Raw genomic sequence first — 18,187 nt, 5'->3', positions numbered from 1 at the left:
ATTCCCCCCAGGAAACTATTACATGTGTGTGTATGTGTATATGTGTGTATGTATGTTATATCCTCAGAAAAACTATATAAAATTTCCCCAGGAAAACTACATTCCTTACTTTATACAAATTAAAATATAATAGAATATTAATATATTATTATAGATAATATATATATACATATATATTTCCCCAGGAAAAATATATTTCTTTCTACAAATTAAGATACATAAAATTTTCTACCATCTTATATAACCTGTACAGTATTTCTTCATACCAGCATAGTTGGTTATTTTTAGTTAGCTCATTTGTGCTGAGAGCTTATTGACTCACCAGAGTTGAACCACTTGTCCAAAAGCACCAATGGACACATCAGTAATGGAATCCCCATTTAGATCTCCATAGCCATCCAAAGATCTCCCAAAAAACTGGAGACGGTTTCTGAAGACTCTGTCAGATCCCAAGATTTTCTGAAAACAAGAGATGCAGAGTTGAAGAAGAAAGAAAACAGCCTCTCCCCTGCATATTCATATTCACTATGTGATCATTTCCAAAATTCATTCCTTCTCTCCCTCCCTCCCTTCTTCCTTCTCTCCCTTCCGTCTTTCTTCCTTTTTTCTTTCTTTTTTGGTGGTGCTTGCTTTTCACTTGTTTGCTGGTGCTCAGCTACTGGAGCCATGCCTCCAGTCTTTTTCTTTCCTGATTTTTTTTTTGTCAGTTGGGGCTTGAACTCTGGGCCTGGGCTCTGTCCCTCAGTTCTTCAGCTCAAGGCTAGCACTCTACCACTTGAGCTACAGTGCCACTTCCTGTTTTCTAGTGGTTTATTGGAGATAGGAGTCTCACGGAGTCTTTCCTGCCAGGATTGGCTTTGAACCACGATACTCAGATCTCAGCTTCCTGAGTAGCTAGGATTACAGACATGAGCCACCGGCACCTGGCTCCTGATTATTATAATTTTTTTGGTCGGTCTTGGGCTTGAACTCTGGGCTTGGCCACTGTCCCTGAATTCTTCAGCTCAAGGCTAGTGCTCTACCACTTGAGCTACAGTGCCACTTCCATCCTGATTATTTTTAAGTGAATAAATGAGGTTATAAAATAACTAGGATGGATCTTTAGCATTAACGAATACATAATAATACGCCATTATGTAGCACATGGATTACCTGGGAATATTTTGTGCGGATAGTGTCCTGTTGACCATTGTAAATGTAAACAGCTCCAGAATTGTGATTTTCTAAAGGTGAGCCAACAATCACGTCATTAAAGCCATCCATGTTGATGTCTGAAAGAGCTGCAATTGCTGAGCCAAAGCGAGCATTTTCAGTGCCCTTGGGTCCTTCAAGAAACTGGTACTTATCCAAAATGCCCTTGCAAAGGGGAAAAGGGATGATTAAAGTTCACTCCACAATGTGTAGAACTGAAATCTGCAGCAATGATGTCCAAATCGATTTTCAAAATGTTAACTGTGGAAAGTGTTTTAAACCTAGAATTAAAAGTTCTCCATGCTGGGAATTATGAAAAAGAATTTCAGTAACTAATATCACAGGATATCTGTCCTTTCAGCTATGGTGAAAAGAAGTAATTCTTTTTACTGTAAAACTTTATAAAGCAATATTCAATCCTTCTTCTCTATTTTCTTCCATGTTACCATCTTTACCCATTGCCAAATCTTTCTTTGACTTAATATTTTTCTGGTGCAAGTCTAATTACCCTGAAGGAAACTAAAGTAGACCCAAATCAAAATAAAATTACTAGACTGGTATGATGGTAATCAGATAAGAAATGGGAGATTAGATTGTTAATATTCTATTAGAAGGAACACATAATAATTTTATCCAAAGGAAACACTATTTTCTTATAAAGTACACAATTTTTCCTTCAGGTTTTATAATCAGATATGGAAACATTTCATGACTCTAGAAGAAAGTAAAACTCATCTACCATGAAAATGAGTCACTGTTGATTCTTTCTTCTCTAGTATAATGTGATAAAATTAATTTATTAGAATAGTATTAAGAAATACTTTTAGCTTGAATGACTAATGACAATTTTGAGTATTTGACAATCCAGAAACATTTAGGAAAGTAGGAATTTATTAAACTTTCAAATAAATACATATGCCTATCCTTTATTGCACATAAAATATACATACTTCATATGGGCAATTAGAATTGTTTTAATTGCTCCTGTTAGAGAGTTAATTTTAAATCAATTTAAGTAACTAAGAAAACTATAACATATAATTGTAATTTTATTATATTAACTTCAACTTCTTTTCCCTTCGGAGTTGTCTAATGTCATCCTGTGCTTTTAACTTAATGACAGCATTGTCAAAACAGATGACATAAACTGTACTATGTGTGTAAACTATTATTCAAGAATATTAAACTTTCCTTCAAAGTGCAGATTGAATCATCATCAGTACAAAAGCAAAATAAAATATTTCTTTTACCTTTGTGATGGTAAACAGATAGACCCTTCCTTCCTCTTTCTTGAGGTCATTCATGTACATTGGTGCACCCACCAAGAGCACATCAGTAATGGTGTCTCTATCCACATCAACTGAGCACAGCACACTACCAAAATACGAGCCAATCTGTCATGGTAAAGAAAAAAGGTCTTAGAATTCTTAGGGTCAGATCTATCTATCTATCTATCTATCTATCTATCTATCTATCTATCTATCTATCTATCTATCTATCTGTCTGTCTCTCCCTCTCTCTCATATATATATATATATATATATCATCTATACTTACATCTATATCATCTATATCTCCATATCTCTCTGTTACCTATATATCTGTCTAAATCTAGATATATCATATAACTATAGATATATATCATATACATAATACATACTAAGCTGTTATTTATTCAATACATAGAAATGGTAGGCCTGCAAGGTGCTAGGAACATTAAACATCAGTGCCACCATTTAACTCTTAGTTCCTCAAAATTAGTGTGCATGTGAATCAGCAAGGAAGTGTCTTTAAAATACAGATCCCTGAGTCCCATTTCCAGAGACTCTGTACTGTGATACAGAGATAACATTTTCATTAAACATCCCAGGTATTTCTGTGCTAGTGGGCCAAGCAGCACATACATAAGAGAAATCCTCAGGAGTTGTGTAACAAGGTACTAGAGAGAAAGGCAGGAGGAGTAGAGGCAAGAGGACAAACACTTGTGTTTCCATCATGAAGTATACCAGAATTCAGACAGCCCCAAATCCTATGTGATCAAAATGCAGGGACTCCAGGTATGCTTACAAAGAAAGACATATGAAGACAACTTCTAGGAAGACAAGTTTTCTAGGTAGAAAGATATGGAAAAACAAATCGATGTCAGTTTCCTTGGCATGGTTCAGAAAAGGTGAGTTCTTACATGGTTTGAGAGACGCAGATGGAGATGAAATAAAACTGAGGCTGAGAATGTGAATATTCATCCCATTCAGTATTTCAATGCATGCTTTTTAAAACACCTCTCAGGAATTAATAGGATATTAATAACTCCGTAAAGTGTTCACTATTTTCTCAAAATAAAAACAACTTAAAGAGGAAGGAAAAAATATCTGACAATAGTTAGTCTATGGCTGAAAAATCAGGTATTATTCTTAGGAAAAAAATCTATAGAAACAATAGAATCAGACTTAATCCCAGAGAAGAGAATTCTGTGGTTAGTTATGACTTTAGGAAGGACTTTGTTGGTTGTAAGGGATCAAGGGTACTCATTTCTCAAGTGTCCTAAGCCCAGAGGTTAAAAACTGCTTAGAAAGAAAAGGAGCCAGCTGGCTGGTCTTTGCTCTGGCCACAAACTTTTGTAAATTGCCTCAGTAAGCTTAGTCGTGGGATCTGCTTACCACATGGCTACATAGCAGTAGGAAGTGGCAGAGATGGCGAGTTACCTGAGTTTTACAAATATCAAATCCAACAGAATACCTTAACAGGCCCAGATGTGGAAGCTCATTGCTTATGTTATTATACTGCTCCTTTCCTCTCATATTTTTACTCCAGATACTTGGGTCATAGTATGGGCTGGTCAACATGTATTACTAATCTGGGAAATCAAAATATGAACATCACTGAGTACTAAGTAGCTCATGCCTATAATCCTAGCTACTTGGGAGGCTGAGATTTGAGGATAGTGGTTTGAAGCCAGCTGGGGCAGGACAGTCTGTGTGACATTTCTCCAATTATACAATAAAAAGTTAGGAGTAGAGCTGTGGCTCAGGTGGTAGTAGAGTGCTGGCCTTGAGCACAACAACCCAAGATAGTATCTTGAGTTCAAGATCTAGGACCAGACCAAAAAAAAAAAAGTACATGGAAGCCAGCACACAAGAATGTGGTGAGCCATATAGAATTAATGTTAAGGATAGCTCAACCCCATTAAAGCTCTGTGATCTTAGAATTTTTAGCAAAACTTGAGATAACTTGTCCAAAGGCAATGGTAAATCTAAAACTGTTGTGAAGGCTTAAAGTCTACACAGAAAAAGGACATTACAGAAGCAAACATAGATGAGGCACTAAGTGAATGCTAATTTCCAAGAACCACCCACCTACTCAACTCTATACTTGCTCTGCTAAGTTGTAGTTACCTGCCCTCCTCTGTAAGACTGAATAACCGTGACATTGCCATTCTTATTCACACTGTACAGGACGATGTGGCCAGTGTAATTTGCCCGAGGAGCACCAGCAACAAAATGGATACTTTTTTCAGTCGAAATTGCAGCAACAGAATAACCTGGGAGCGAAGGAGTCACAGGGTGAGTGTGCTGGATATCTCAGCCAGATAAAGTTCTCAAAGCTAGAGATATCCCGAGGCTCTTCAGAGTTACATGGAAGGTACTCCCACTGGTACTGAGAACAGAAAGCCTACTTTATTCACAGATTTATTCCATGAAGCTTGGACCAAACACAGTAAAAATTAACAATAATTTTTTTAAATCAAAAGAGATTTTAAAATAAAAACCTTTCCATTTCCATTTATGCATTATGTAAGATAGTTAGTCTGTCCTGTATCTTCTGTTGCGTTTGGGTCCTTATATGATCTGTGAAGTGATTCCTTACTCCTAATGTTATGAAAATATGCCCCCCCTCCCAAAGCAAATGGTGCTCTAAAAGCAAAATAAAAGCTAATATTCTTCACTGAAATGATAGAGTAAAACATTCAGAATAGTTAAAAGAATACATGTCTTTAGTGGTAGCTTGGCAGTGTTATTATAACATTGAACAGGATTATTGAGGAGAAAAAATAAATTATCAGTAGTACAGCACTAAATTCCATGCATTCTCAGCAGGCACAGTATATTCTCAGCGATAGTATCCTTGGAGCCATAAAATTTCAGTAAAAGTTTTACTGCATATTATTTAAGACCCTCTTCCAATATTTAAAATGAATTATCACTGCCCTTTCACTAGAAACCCTGTTCAGCATAAGTAGGGTGTCATCCTGTAAAGCTGGCCCTCCATTCTTGGTTATCTTCGTCAGCCACCAATGGACTTGGTACTCAACACGTATGTCTTGCATGAATAAATGACCTGAAAAGGTAATATTGCATGGTGGGGAGAACATAATGTCATGCAGTTAGCCAGTCCCACGTTTCTCCTTTAGATTTGTCACATACTAGGTTGTTAAACTTCAGGTAAGTTATTTCTTTGGTTAGTTCTTGAAGGTAAAATAGCCTTCAATGAACCCCTTGAAAGGACTTAAATGTTTACAGGGATAGAATGGCCAACCAAGGAAGAGTCCTTAGAACATATGTTCAAAAGCAGTGGCTGTTCATTACAGAAACAAAAAATCACTAAGAGCCCCTAAAATAATAGACTACTACTTAATACAATGGTTTTTAGACATGATTTCAATTCTTAAAAATCATGTTCACAGAAGTCCAACTGACTGAGCAACCAACGGATGTGCTTGGCAAAGAGGTAACATATATATATATATATATATATATATATATATATATATATACACACACACACATATAGCTTTATATATATTTATATATAGTTATATATATATACACATACATACGAAACCTTTGCATTATCCTCTAATAAACTATATATATAAAACTCTCTATCATACATGTTATATATATATATACACATATCACTTTATATATTTATATATAGTTATTCACACACATATATATGTATATATAATGTATACATATATTACATATACATATATTATATATAATATATATTATACATATATAATATAACATGTAATATATTACATGTTATATTATATATGTATAATATATATTATAAATAGTTAGTTAGTTAGTTAGTTAGTTAGTTAGCTAGAGGACAATTCAGAGGTTTGATCTGCAGAACTGAACCTGAAATTCAATAGGGAGCTACTTTAATGGAAGATCATTTCAGTTTCCTGTAGATGATTTCAGTTTCCTGTGCCAAATACTACTATGCCTTACCTAAATATGAACTGTGATTTTTATCTTGCAAAATTTGTTCAAATGCTTTTTTAGGAAAGATTAAATGCCCATGAGATGTCTTCTGGACAACAGTTCCGCTCCAATCAAAAGCTCCCACTGCACCTAGCATCAGAATGTGCTGCAAGAATTGAACAGTAAAAATTAAGACAAGACAACTTTACTGAATAAGAATGTAGGGGAGGCAAAACACTGAAACACATTGTCTAAACGCAATGCAGAAAACATTTGTGAAAGTATTTTGATATATTTCAACATCATTACAATAAATTTGTCCTTTAGAACAAGCTGATCATGAGCTGTGCCATCCTGGGTAGTACTTATAATGTATGGATAAATCGCTGCAAGATTACATAGCCACCTTTAAATGATTTCTATTTGAAGCCATACATTTGCAAATGCTGTGTTTTTCTGGGCCTCTACAAAGGAGCCAGGTGTGGGCTTCTATTCCCACATATTCATAGGAAAAGCTCACAATAAATACTAGACAAACTTCAACCACTGGAAGTACAGAATCCACAGAAAGGAGAACGAAGTCTTTGTTTTGTCAGAAACATGTTTAGGCTCCTTCTTCTGACCAGTTGCATCTTTGTAGTGTTGATCACGGCCTAGGGCTTAAATTTAGGGCTTGACTTCTGACAATGAGCTTTTTTTTCCCCTCAAAGCTAGCATTCTATCATTCAAAGACTCTTCTTCCATGTTTTTGGTCGTTAATTGGACAGCTACAAAAGGCACTTGCAGCTATGACAGCTAATCTATTGGAAGAAAAATAAAGGCTTGTTTTCCTTCAGCCCTGGAGGGCAGGGAGAAGGTGAAGGAGTTATGCTACTCTGGATTGGTTCAAAACCACTGTGAACATCTAAAGTTATCAACCAACGTAGAACACAGGATTAGTCAGCATGACAGATATTATTTTTATATACTTGGTCTTAATTATCAAAAATATGTACATAGTTTGGGATTAAAATAATACACATGGAAATGATGTCTCATTTTAAGGATAAGAGACCATGAGATTCTGCAAATGAGTGAAATAAAATTGGAGATTGAACTGCGGGGGGAAAGGGGGTACAAGTGGACTCCAAGGACTGAACAACCTTGTGGAATCATATACAAAATTCTCTGCACAGATTTATTTACATTTTTCTATGGGAAAGAGTCAAAATTTTTATGAGTATTGTTCAGAATTGATAATCCAGAAAAAGTAACTTTTATTCTGGATAGAGAATTAGGTATGCTTGGTCCTTGAATCTGTTTATAATATTGTCTGAATTTTTATTGTTCCCTAAATAGTTCCTAAGGCTTCACATCTTTTTGCCCCTTTCCCGATATCTATACTAATGTCCTTGGAAGAAATAGAATCAGAGGCCTGAACTCAGATATTTCTAAGAAACAAAAACAGACTTCCCTGAGCTAAGAATACAGTGGTATTTTCCAATCCTACCTCACATTTTTTAATAATACCTACATTAAAAAATCATGTTTGATCTTAGCTCTCAGACTAAGATATTAAGGGCAACTCAGAATGCAAAACTGCCAATTATAAACATTTCAGTGTAAATGACAAGTATTTCTGAATTAGGGAATTCCCTAAAAGGCAACACTTGAAATGAACATACAGTGTTTGTGTCCTGAGTAGTGAAAACCTTCCTTATATATTATTTTTTCCCATTACAAATTTGTTTGGAATAGGGAAAGAAAGGCGTTGTTAACCTTCAAGTTTTATTTGATTAATCAGCAGCACAGAGGGTTGTGACTAGGACTCAGAACAGTTGGTAACTAGAGGACTGATTTGCCTACTTTATGTCTGAGCTACTTTGACTGGGACTGATGTGATGCCAGTGGCGGTATAATTTGAATTTATGTGACATACGCACATTCTGTGGAGAGTAATCTGCACTGAATCCTACTTGTGACATTTCCAACTGGAAGTTTTCTCCTCCTTGAACAGTACCTGGGAAAGACCATTTTGAAAGAATTATGACAGTCAGTAATTTTAAAGCAAGTTTTTAAATATAGCTCCCCCCGCATTCACACATTGCACATACAACATTTTGACTAGAGAATTCTGACAAAAAGAAATCATTAAGTGTCTAAGGTAGTTTTCAAAGTTGGTTTTAATTTTGTTTAATCATTAATATATTTAATAGAATACTTATGACATTCCTGATATCAAAGAACCTTCAACAAAGGAAGAGTGTGAGATAAAGTGAAAATTGAGTTTATGATTTGTCTTTTATCATGATTTTCTTTTAATGTATCAATACTAGCTAACACACTAACTGAATTTTTAGCCTTGAAATCTTCATATAACTAGTGCCCAAAGATCTCAGATGCAGCTGGCAGAATTAGGCAATTGATTTGTAGGAGAAAATGCAGACATATTTGGTCAGCCATCAGAACTCAAGATTCAAGACTTATCAATTGAAAAGTTTATCCTAGTTGTACATAAGAGTTTAATCTCTGTGTAACATTATAAGAATCAATTAGAATTCATTTTCTATCCATCCAGTAAGATTGGGGTCAAGTGGTAACATTTCACTAATGTTCGTTGAAAGGAAGCTGAACTCTTTACTACCACAAGACAGTATTGTTTAGAAGATGTAATAATTTATACATGATGAGTAGAGGGAACTTTTGTAAATAGAATAGTACTCCTCAAAAGTTTTCAATATTATATAGTATACAAAACATCACTAGTGAAGTTTTAGTTCACACTAGAGTTGTTTTTATTCCTGCTACTGTTAATGAATATCAGCATAGGTGGCTTTATATTTTTGTATTATTTCAAGGAACATTATAGATTTCGGTGATAATTTAAGTAACTTAGAAGTATTATAGGATATTTAAGAAGTCATATAATTTTTTGGATACAGATTTCCAACAGGTAGTCAGGAGATCAAGATCAGCCTGAAGCAATGAATATTTAACTTCTTTAATCCCCTGGACTCAGTTTCTAAGACAGGAGCTGATAGGTAGGTACTCAATAAAATACTCTTTTTAATGTAGAATTTAATTTGAGGTACCCATCTGGAGCCATGTCATGTGGAGCTTTTAAGCAACTTGAAAGGGTGTTCCAGACTTCTATATAGTGTGAATTTCTATATATGTTATATTGCTATACTGTTAGACTATATACATAAGGTATTATAAATCTAAAAATATACATTTTCCTCAAACTAAATTGTTAAAACTCTTTACTATTCTTTTATAATTTAAGAGTATGTATGCTTACTATAAACAAAAAACTTCCAAGATTATATATTGTAATATAAAACATAAAATTATAATAGAGATTGTTAAATTATTCCTCCAAGGTTATAAGAGCTTTCCATGTTCTTAACAATATATGCATTTCTTTGCTTTTCAGCAGCATCTATAAGATTAAACATTATTGATCTGGGTAAAAGTGCATTTTAGACAAAATATAAAAGTGGTTGAATTCGTATGTTTTAAATAATTACTGAAGCTAGAAATATTTTTCTTACGTTTGCTGGCCACTTGTGTTTGAGTTTTAAAAAATAAACTGCTTATTCATGCACTCTGTTTTTTAATAAATGGATTCATGTGAGTTTTAAAATACAGGTTATACAACTTTAGATCCATATGACAAGTATTCGATAATAAAATAACAAACTCTCAAGAACAGTTTTTAAAAGAAAATTCCTGGAATGGGGCTTTTAAAAAAAATTTACCTTCAATGCTGAAAATTTGTTCTCCTAATGTCCCAGCCTTTTCAAGTAGAGCTGCTTCATCAGATACATTGAAAAAGTATCTTTCTGTTGGAATACTAGCAATTGCTTTGATTTCTTTTATTAAATTTTTAGTATCTAGGGCATTTCTGTTTAAGTAACCAAGAACCTTGAAAACAGAGGAACAAGAGAAAAAAAAAAGTCATTCCTGCTCAACTCCAGTTTTCCTATTAGCACCTTTTATTTCTGAATATCACAGATCCCCTTGGGAAGGTAAATCAAGGAGCATTTCACAAACATTTGTTTAGTTGACAGGAATGAAAAGCAGTGCAAAGCAAAGAAACAGCAAAACTTCTCAATAATAAACTTGGAGCAGCCAGTATGAAAGTGTAAACTGAAAAGGTGAGGTTACAAATGAACATTTGCCCAGCGACTGAAAGACCAGTGGAAAGAAAAGCTACTTACTGCAATGCCAAACCTCAATATATTATCATTGTTGCATTGCTCTATCACTGTTTCCAGCTTGGCCCCATCATGGGATTCACCATCAGTAACAACAACCATTACTTTCGTAGCACCTCGTCGTCCTCCAGCAGCTGGTGAATAAGCAAAATCTCTGAGGCAGATAAAAATTTGAAAATTAATTTTCATAAGATGTAGTTCAGATGGGTGCTAGTGGCTCATGCCTGTAATCCTAGCTACTCAGGAAGCTGAGATCTGAGAATCGCTGTTCAAAGCCAGCCTGGGCAAGAAAGTCTGTGAGACTCTTATTTCCAATTAACCTCCAGAAGTGGCACTGTGGCTCAAGTGGTAGAGCTCTTGCCTTGGGCTGAAGAGCTCAGGGACAGCGCCCAGGCCCAGAGTTCAAGCCCCACGAAGATGAAGTTCATTTATAGACATCTAGCTCCAAATAGATCTTTTTTTTTTCCAGCACAATACATCACGGTGTTATAATTAAGGATGTTCTGTTTGTTCATTTCTTGCTTGATGTTAAAGATAATTTTAGTAGGTTTTGTGTGTGTGTGTGTGTGTGTGTGTGTGTGTGTGTGAATTTGCCCTTAAATATATTTATGTAAAAAATTTAAGTTAATATATACCAACAGAGAAAAGACATTCCTGTCACAAATTTTACTCATTAGACCTATGTGAATTTGCCATTTAGTTTTTAAAAGTAATGGAGATGCTGGGCACCAGTGGTTCACACCAGTAATCTTAGCTACTCTGGAGACTGATATCTAAGGATCACTGCTCAAAGCCAACCCAGCAGGAATGTCTATGAGACTCTTATCTATAATTAGCTACCATAAAATTAAAAGTAGAGCTGTTGTTCAAGTGGTAAAGTGTTAGACTTAAGCACCAAAGCTCAGGACTAGCATACACATACAGAGAATTAAAGTAGACAAAAAAATTAAACTTTTTACAAGGAAAAAAATGGACACTAAGTTCCTTTTTTAAAGGGTTAACACTATTTTGTTTCTTATTTCCTTCTAGAAAACATTCTATTTGGTTTTAAATGCATATATTCATAGTCTAAAAACATTTACACAAAGAATGCTGTACTTTCACCATTTATATTTCATCTTGGTAAATGATCTTCCCATAATGGAACATATAAAACTCTCTTTTTTATTAGTACACAATATTTCATTATTTGAACACACTGATTTATTTAACCTGTTCTTCAATATTTAGTCTGTATTAGTATCTCAATTGAATTCTTCCCCTTAGATGATTGTTACTGGACCAGGAAAGTTATTTCACACTGATTTATTAACTGTCCCATTCCTTATGAGATGGTTGGACTCAAAAGGATGCCATAATGGAAATCAGAGAGCTTAATCAGATTGTATCTTCTCTTATAGGGAACATACTTTTAAGACATGAGGAACATCATCACTAAGGGGAACAATGGCTAAAATATATATGCCCAGGAAAGAAGGGGGCAGGTATAATGGGAAGTACAGAAATAGAAATGGCAGGATGTGGTGATTGACAAGATCATAATCTAAGGAGGTGTGGAAGGAAAATAAAACCAAAAAACAAACTAACAAACAAAAACCCCCAAACATTAAATGTTTGTCTGAAGGACTGAGAGAAAGGAAGTGGCATGACTCAAAATGGCAAAGTTATGAGGGAAAGGAGTAGAAAAAGGAATGGTAGGGAAAGGAGTAGGGCCAGTTCAGGACATGTTGAAGTTGTTAGTGGGACACGCTCCAAAGAGAGGATCCAGAAGCCTCTGTGACTTTGGGGAGAGACCACTGACAACATGACAATGGAAACCCTACACAGAGCTGATGATGAAGCCAAGGGGAGACAAGATTTCTAAGAGAGAAAAGCTGTGAAAGAAAAAGAAGGGATGGGCGCATAACATTGGGAGTGGCCCTAACAATTTGCAATGTCATATGACAACAGGTTCAAAATAGCAGCTTGAAGGAGGAGGTGGGAAAGTTGAGACCAGACGGGGCAGGAGCACAGGGCTGTGTGTGCCTTGAGATGCCATCTGGTATTGGAAAGAAACTGCACAAGATAATAATATGGTGGAAAATAGATGAAGGAAAGTCAAGTTTATTGTTCTCCTTTATTTTTTCACAACAGAGTGGTTAGTATTTTTTTCCAAGTATAAAATAGAGAAAAGGCAAAGGGGTTGAATAACAGGAAAGCGGAGGTAAAGACTAACATAACTTGTAAATTTTACATATCCCACAGATTCTAACAGTGCAATAAATATATTCATTGCTTGTGGGGTCCTGTGTTCAATATTCTGTAACTCTTGATAATTTACATGAAATACTCCAATATTTTATTCTGTTTGTAGTTCTGAAAAAATTAATGCTAGATGGCTCATTGCCTGGTATTTATTTAACCTAAGATTTTCTCATTCCATTCAATTCATATGAAGTCATCTAGCAACATGTCATATCTTATTTTAAAAGTCCCAGAATCAAAGATTTTAACTTAATTTTGTATGTGCCTTCTTAAAATATTCAAAGCATAGAATACTTAGAGATTTGTCTATTCAGATTTATGAATAGATTCCAGATAAATTATGTTTCCTATGTTTTTTCTTTCTTTTTACTTAGTAGTCAGCACTTTTATATTGTTAATATTTTGACTCAAAACTTACCTTGCAAATTGAATTGCTTTGAAAGTATTTGTGAGGTCTCCACCCTGTTGGTTTGTCTGGGATGTAGCTAAAACCATTTCCTCTTTGGTTTTAAAAGTGTTCAGGTTAAACACAATTCTTGGAGAATTGGCATACTGAATTAATGCTACCTTCAAAATAAAAAGCATATGCTTATTAATGATCTGTCATCACGTTGTAAGTAATGTCGATTTCACCAATGTAATAAAAATGCTGGTGCATTTAAACAGGAGCTATTGACTTTAGGAAGCCATGTCCAATTTTGTTGTTGGCCATTACATCTCAGTAGAATAACATCTTCATTAGTGGCCAGTCATATAAACAGGAGTACCAGGTAGACAAGATGATGTGTGACAGGTTGTCAATAATAATAATTGGAGACTTATAAAGAACTTCCCTATAATATTTAATGTGGATAAATATCGAAACAAAACTTATAACCTACAGATTAACATAGACAGAATGGATGTAAGTTTGCAAACAATGACAAGCAATTATAGATACAGGACAAAAATCTCATGAATTGAAGATAACTATGTTAAAAGGAATCAGAATTAAATCTAAGAAAAGCCAATGTACTCTTAAGAATAATGTCAATTTGGATTTATTTACTATATTAGATTTCCTCTATTATTGGCTTGGGTATCTCTGCAGTCATGTTTTGTAGATGTGAATATGGTGTTAGGAATTTTTTATTTTTTTCCCCAGAAAATGTCATTTGAGCAAATTTCATAGAGAGCTGAGGAGGACTTCTGAATGAGAAGTTTGCAAAAGTAATCTAAGAAAGTCACATTTCTAGTCTTTGACATCATTCTGTAAGCCTAGGAGATGGGCTGTTATAAGTAGGAAATAGCAACAAGAAATCTCTGAGGTCATATTTAAGAAAGATACAAGGCCTGGATTTCTGAGTTCAGTCTTGTACTGTTTGCCTGGAAGGCAGTATTCTAGGCTTTAGAATGATGGAGAGAAATGTGGTGTCTCTCATCTCTTCCTTTAGGATGGGATACATGTCTTGAGAAATAGGGCAGGGCCAAGAAAAAGTAACTGTAGGTTTCAGCCCAATATTAGAGGAAGAAGGTGGTAAAGTGACCCCATGACACAGCCACAGAACTTCTAACAGAAAATGGAAGGGATAAAGATACTATAACTCAAAGAGAGGTCACATTTAGATGGTAAGAAAAGAGACTACTTCTTCTAGAGAAAAAGTATGATTCATTGTGGGAGGAAGACAGAGGAGAAAGGCCATGAATTCTGTATGAGACTGTGAAATAGAATCAGTTATGATAGGGTGGAGTAACCTGCTTAACTACAGGAAATAAGCATATACATGTACATATGTAGATACATACATACATATATATTTCTCTCATAGGGGCTTTATAGTATACAAGTCTCAGTAAACTGGATTTTCTGGTGAAAGTTCATACAAACTTCCAGCATTTCATAATTTATTATGTCTTCTTGATATTTAAAAGCAACATCAATATTTTATAATGTATACATTCATATAAATATGTGTATATAATACATATGCGTATATGCACATGTATATATAGTATGTATAGGCAATCAGAAAAGTATGTAGAAAAAAATATTCTCACAAAATATGGGGTATTGGAGTATTAAATGAAGCCCAAGGACATGAAGCAGTATTTTATGAACTCCTTCTAGGTATTGGTTCAGTGTGCTTCTACAATTAAAAAATATTCGTAAATGGAAGATCTAATGATAAATTTCAAAAGGAAACAAGAAACGAAGGAGGACAAAGAGAAAGAAACCATCACACAAAAGAATGACATCTTTCTTTTTCTTTTTAAATTTTTAGATAGGATCTTGCCATGTTGCCCACAGTGCCTTGAATAATCAAGTGAAGAGATTCTTCTGAAGTAAAAGCCCTATTGAACATTTGTTCAAATGGAAAAGTACATGATCCAATTTAAAAATGTATTGATGAACTCATGGGTTAGAGGGACAAAAATAGGCTTCTAAGAGAAGGTTAAAATGCTATGGCACTCATGGCTGTGTAAGAATGCCTTGGATCAGATCATAGGTAGAATAATAACCAACAGGGTTACAAGTCTCTATTGACTTTCAGGGTTACCATTAAATGCTTTAAATATGAAGATTTTACAAATACAAAAATTAAAACTTCATGGCTGACATTAATTTCTCAGAAAATAAACAGCTATGTATTTGTTTATGTACTGCCGAGGTACATACCTGTGTCTTTGTGGGACCTATTTCTAGGCCTTGCACAAATTTTTCCAGAAAATTCTTTACTGCATCCCAGGGATAGATACTGTTCGATTCATCACATACCACCACGACATCTATGAGGGAAGGGCAGGCTACACAGGAGAAGAAAAAGAATCAGAGGTCCAGGGTAGGTCAAACGTCACAGCCACATAAAAACAAGACTTAACAGAGAGCTGGGTGAGACTTTATAATAATCCACCCTCTCCTTTACAGGTAAGTCACCAACTCAAACCTTTAGCACATTCGCAACTTACTCTGAACTGCAGGTGAAAAGCTGGCCAACAGCTTAAAATCAGGACTGACATTGGAGCAAACACCAGTCGTGTAATACTGATTTCCACACTGCTGGGCCCACAGAGGACCACATGTCTTCAAAGAAATAAAAACATTATAAGTGAACATGCGCAGGAAATATAACCTTTCATCTCTCTACTGGCAGAACTAAGAAATCATGTCTACTAATCTTTTTCTTGAGTCTAGGATCTGTCAACTCTTAAAACTAACTAGCTATAAATCCCCTTGGGTAAGAACTTGCAGGGTACTGTGGCTAGAAGTGATGGAGAAAAAGGTGGCAGATGCTCGTGTCTATGGCTGTTGTTACTGTTTGAAGATAAAGTTTCCTCCTGTCCCTTCCATTTCTAATCAGCAGAAACTGTAAAGCCAAATGCCTCCAAGGGCCAGGCAGGATCCCTGGAAGATGGCTCAGGCTATGTATGGACACAATGGTGAATAAATCACACATTTTTACATGCAAGGACAAGCCACTCTGTCCCTGCTGTCCACTGTTATGAAATAGCTTGCAGAGTGTTTCCAAGAGAGTCAGAGAGAGCAGATTTTGTGTGAAAAATCACACTTTAAAACACAGTTGAGCCAGGTGTCAGTGGTTTATGCCTGTAATCCTAGCTACTTAGGAAGCTGAGATCTAAGGAAAGCAATTCAAAATCAACCAGGGAAAAAAATTCCCTGTAAGACTCTTATTTCCAGATAGCCACTCAAAAGCCACAAGTGAAACTGTGGACTTGAGCACAAAGAACTCAGGGACAGTGCCCAGGCCCTGAGTTCAAGCCCCATGACCAACAAAAATAAAATAAAAAATTAATAAAAATGTAAGATAAACACAAATAAAGTTTATGAACTAGTTTTTAACTTAGCTATGAAGTATTTCCTTACTTTGTAAGCTTTAAAACCCTTATTTCCCCTAAAGCTGGTGACACTTGTGTCTTTGACTACACTACCCACCCTCCAATTATTATGTCCACTAATATAATCCTAATTCTTTCCTTTCAGCAGGCCTTAAATGAATGCCAAGAACCTCTGATTCAAACATTATTAAAGCATATGGAAAATATTAGATTGAATAATATTAAAATCACTAGATGGAAAGATTGAGAAAGAGAAATTTTGTCAAGACACTGACTGTCTAAAGTGTTTAACATCTAACTCATGGATTGTATATAAAGCATTTCATAAACCAGTGATCTGATGTAGAGATCAATGGTTTAAATTGAAAAGAAAAGAATGGACTTTAGAGAAGCAATTGGAAAAAACAAAGGGGAATTTATTTGACCCAGTGTAACTGTTAGTAGCTTAGCAGCTAGAAGCAGCTGTGGTCTTATTTCATGCTCACTGGACATGATACAGTTTCTTATAAAATGGTCTAGTTTGCCAATTAGAGGACAGTTATTATTGGCACTTCTGGTAATTTACAAAATAATAGATTCTAATTTTTATCAGCATTCTTAAAAATTTTTGTCACCTTGAAAAATAGCTGAAGAAGTATGCAAGAATAGGGTATTAGTTTTCATTTCATAAGCAATGGAAAACAGCATTAAGAAGTTGAAATTAGAATATGCCAATTGTTGGTGCCAGAACATTCTTGCTTTAAGCCCAACACTTAGGAAGGTTAAAAAATGTGATGATTGTCAGTCTTTTCCACATAACATTTAGAGTATCTTATGATTTTGACCTTTCAAGTGTGTGAAGAAACTTTTTTCCCCTTTCTTTCAATCTTTACTATGTTGATACATTGCTTGTTAATTTAATCTTTCAACTTGTCTTCCACTATTATTTTACTAGAGTTACAGATTAAAAATTTTGAAATACATTCTATAATCCCCAACTCTTAATATAGTTCCTCTTCTGACTCATTCAATCTTAAAAAACAACAAGAAACCATGATAGCAAATCCAGGATCATCAAAACCTGGAAGATCTACTGTGGTATTTATTTGTATGCTGATTGAACACAAATTACAAGAAATATTTTTCTCATTGGTAATGAAGTTGCCTAAATATAAATATCTGTTACTACAAACAGAATGGCAATCTTCAAAATAAGTTACATTTTAAAACTAATCTGCTTATAAAGCAGACTTCCAATTTAGCACATCATGGTACAGACACAATAAACACAGTTTATTGTGGCTTACTAAAACAATTTTAACAGAACAATACTGTGAGACAATTTCTGTATGATCTGGTAGGAATTTCAAATACTATTGAAGTTTTATCTTTCAATATATAGGGGTGTGTATGGTTTTACATTTCTTATAAAGTCCAATCTCTCAACAATTTCCTATATTTCTTCTAGTATTTATAACCTTAGATATTCTTTCTCCCTTCAGAAAATTTCCATTTTCATCTTGCTTG

At 34.8% G+C, this 18,187-nt stretch overlaps 1 protein-coding gene across 1 annotated transcript in view; it reads right to left on the bottom strand.

The window, feature by feature from the left end:
* Itga2 (integrin subunit alpha 2) overlaps positions 1-18,187 on the bottom strand; it is a 98,533-nt gene that overhangs the window by 34,784 nt on the left and 45,562 nt on the right. Inside the window, exons 5-15 of the mRNA XM_070041153.1 lie at positions 15,794-15,908; positions 15,504-15,631; positions 13,266-13,414; positions 10,607-10,757; positions 10,145-10,310; positions 8,327-8,403; positions 6,432-6,570; positions 4,584-4,729; positions 2,442-2,585; positions 1,153-1,356; positions 323-459 (exon numbers count right to left, since the gene is read on the bottom strand). Of these exons, the coding sequence (XP_069897254.1) occupies positions 323-459; positions 1,153-1,356; positions 2,442-2,585; positions 4,584-4,729; positions 6,432-6,570; positions 8,327-8,403; positions 10,145-10,310; positions 10,607-10,757; positions 13,266-13,414; positions 15,504-15,631; positions 15,794-15,908 (1,556 nt within the window). The remainder of the gene's footprint in view (positions 1-322; positions 460-1,152; positions 1,357-2,441; positions 2,586-4,583; positions 4,730-6,431; positions 6,571-8,326; positions 8,404-10,144; positions 10,311-10,606; positions 10,758-13,265; positions 13,415-15,503; positions 15,632-15,793; positions 15,909-18,187) is intronic.

Source organism: Dipodomys merriami, unplaced genomic scaffold (genome assembly GCF_024711535.1).
Source record: "Dipodomys merriami isolate MVZ:Mamm:240054 unplaced genomic scaffold, mDipMer1.0.p SCAF_30, whole genome shotgun sequence".
In the NCBI taxonomy this organism is placed as follows: Eukaryota; Metazoa; Chordata; class Mammalia; order Rodentia; family Heteromyidae; genus Dipodomys; species Dipodomys merriami.
Note: the sequence above shows the minus strand (reverse complement) of the source record. Positions and strands in the feature narration are given on the sequence as shown.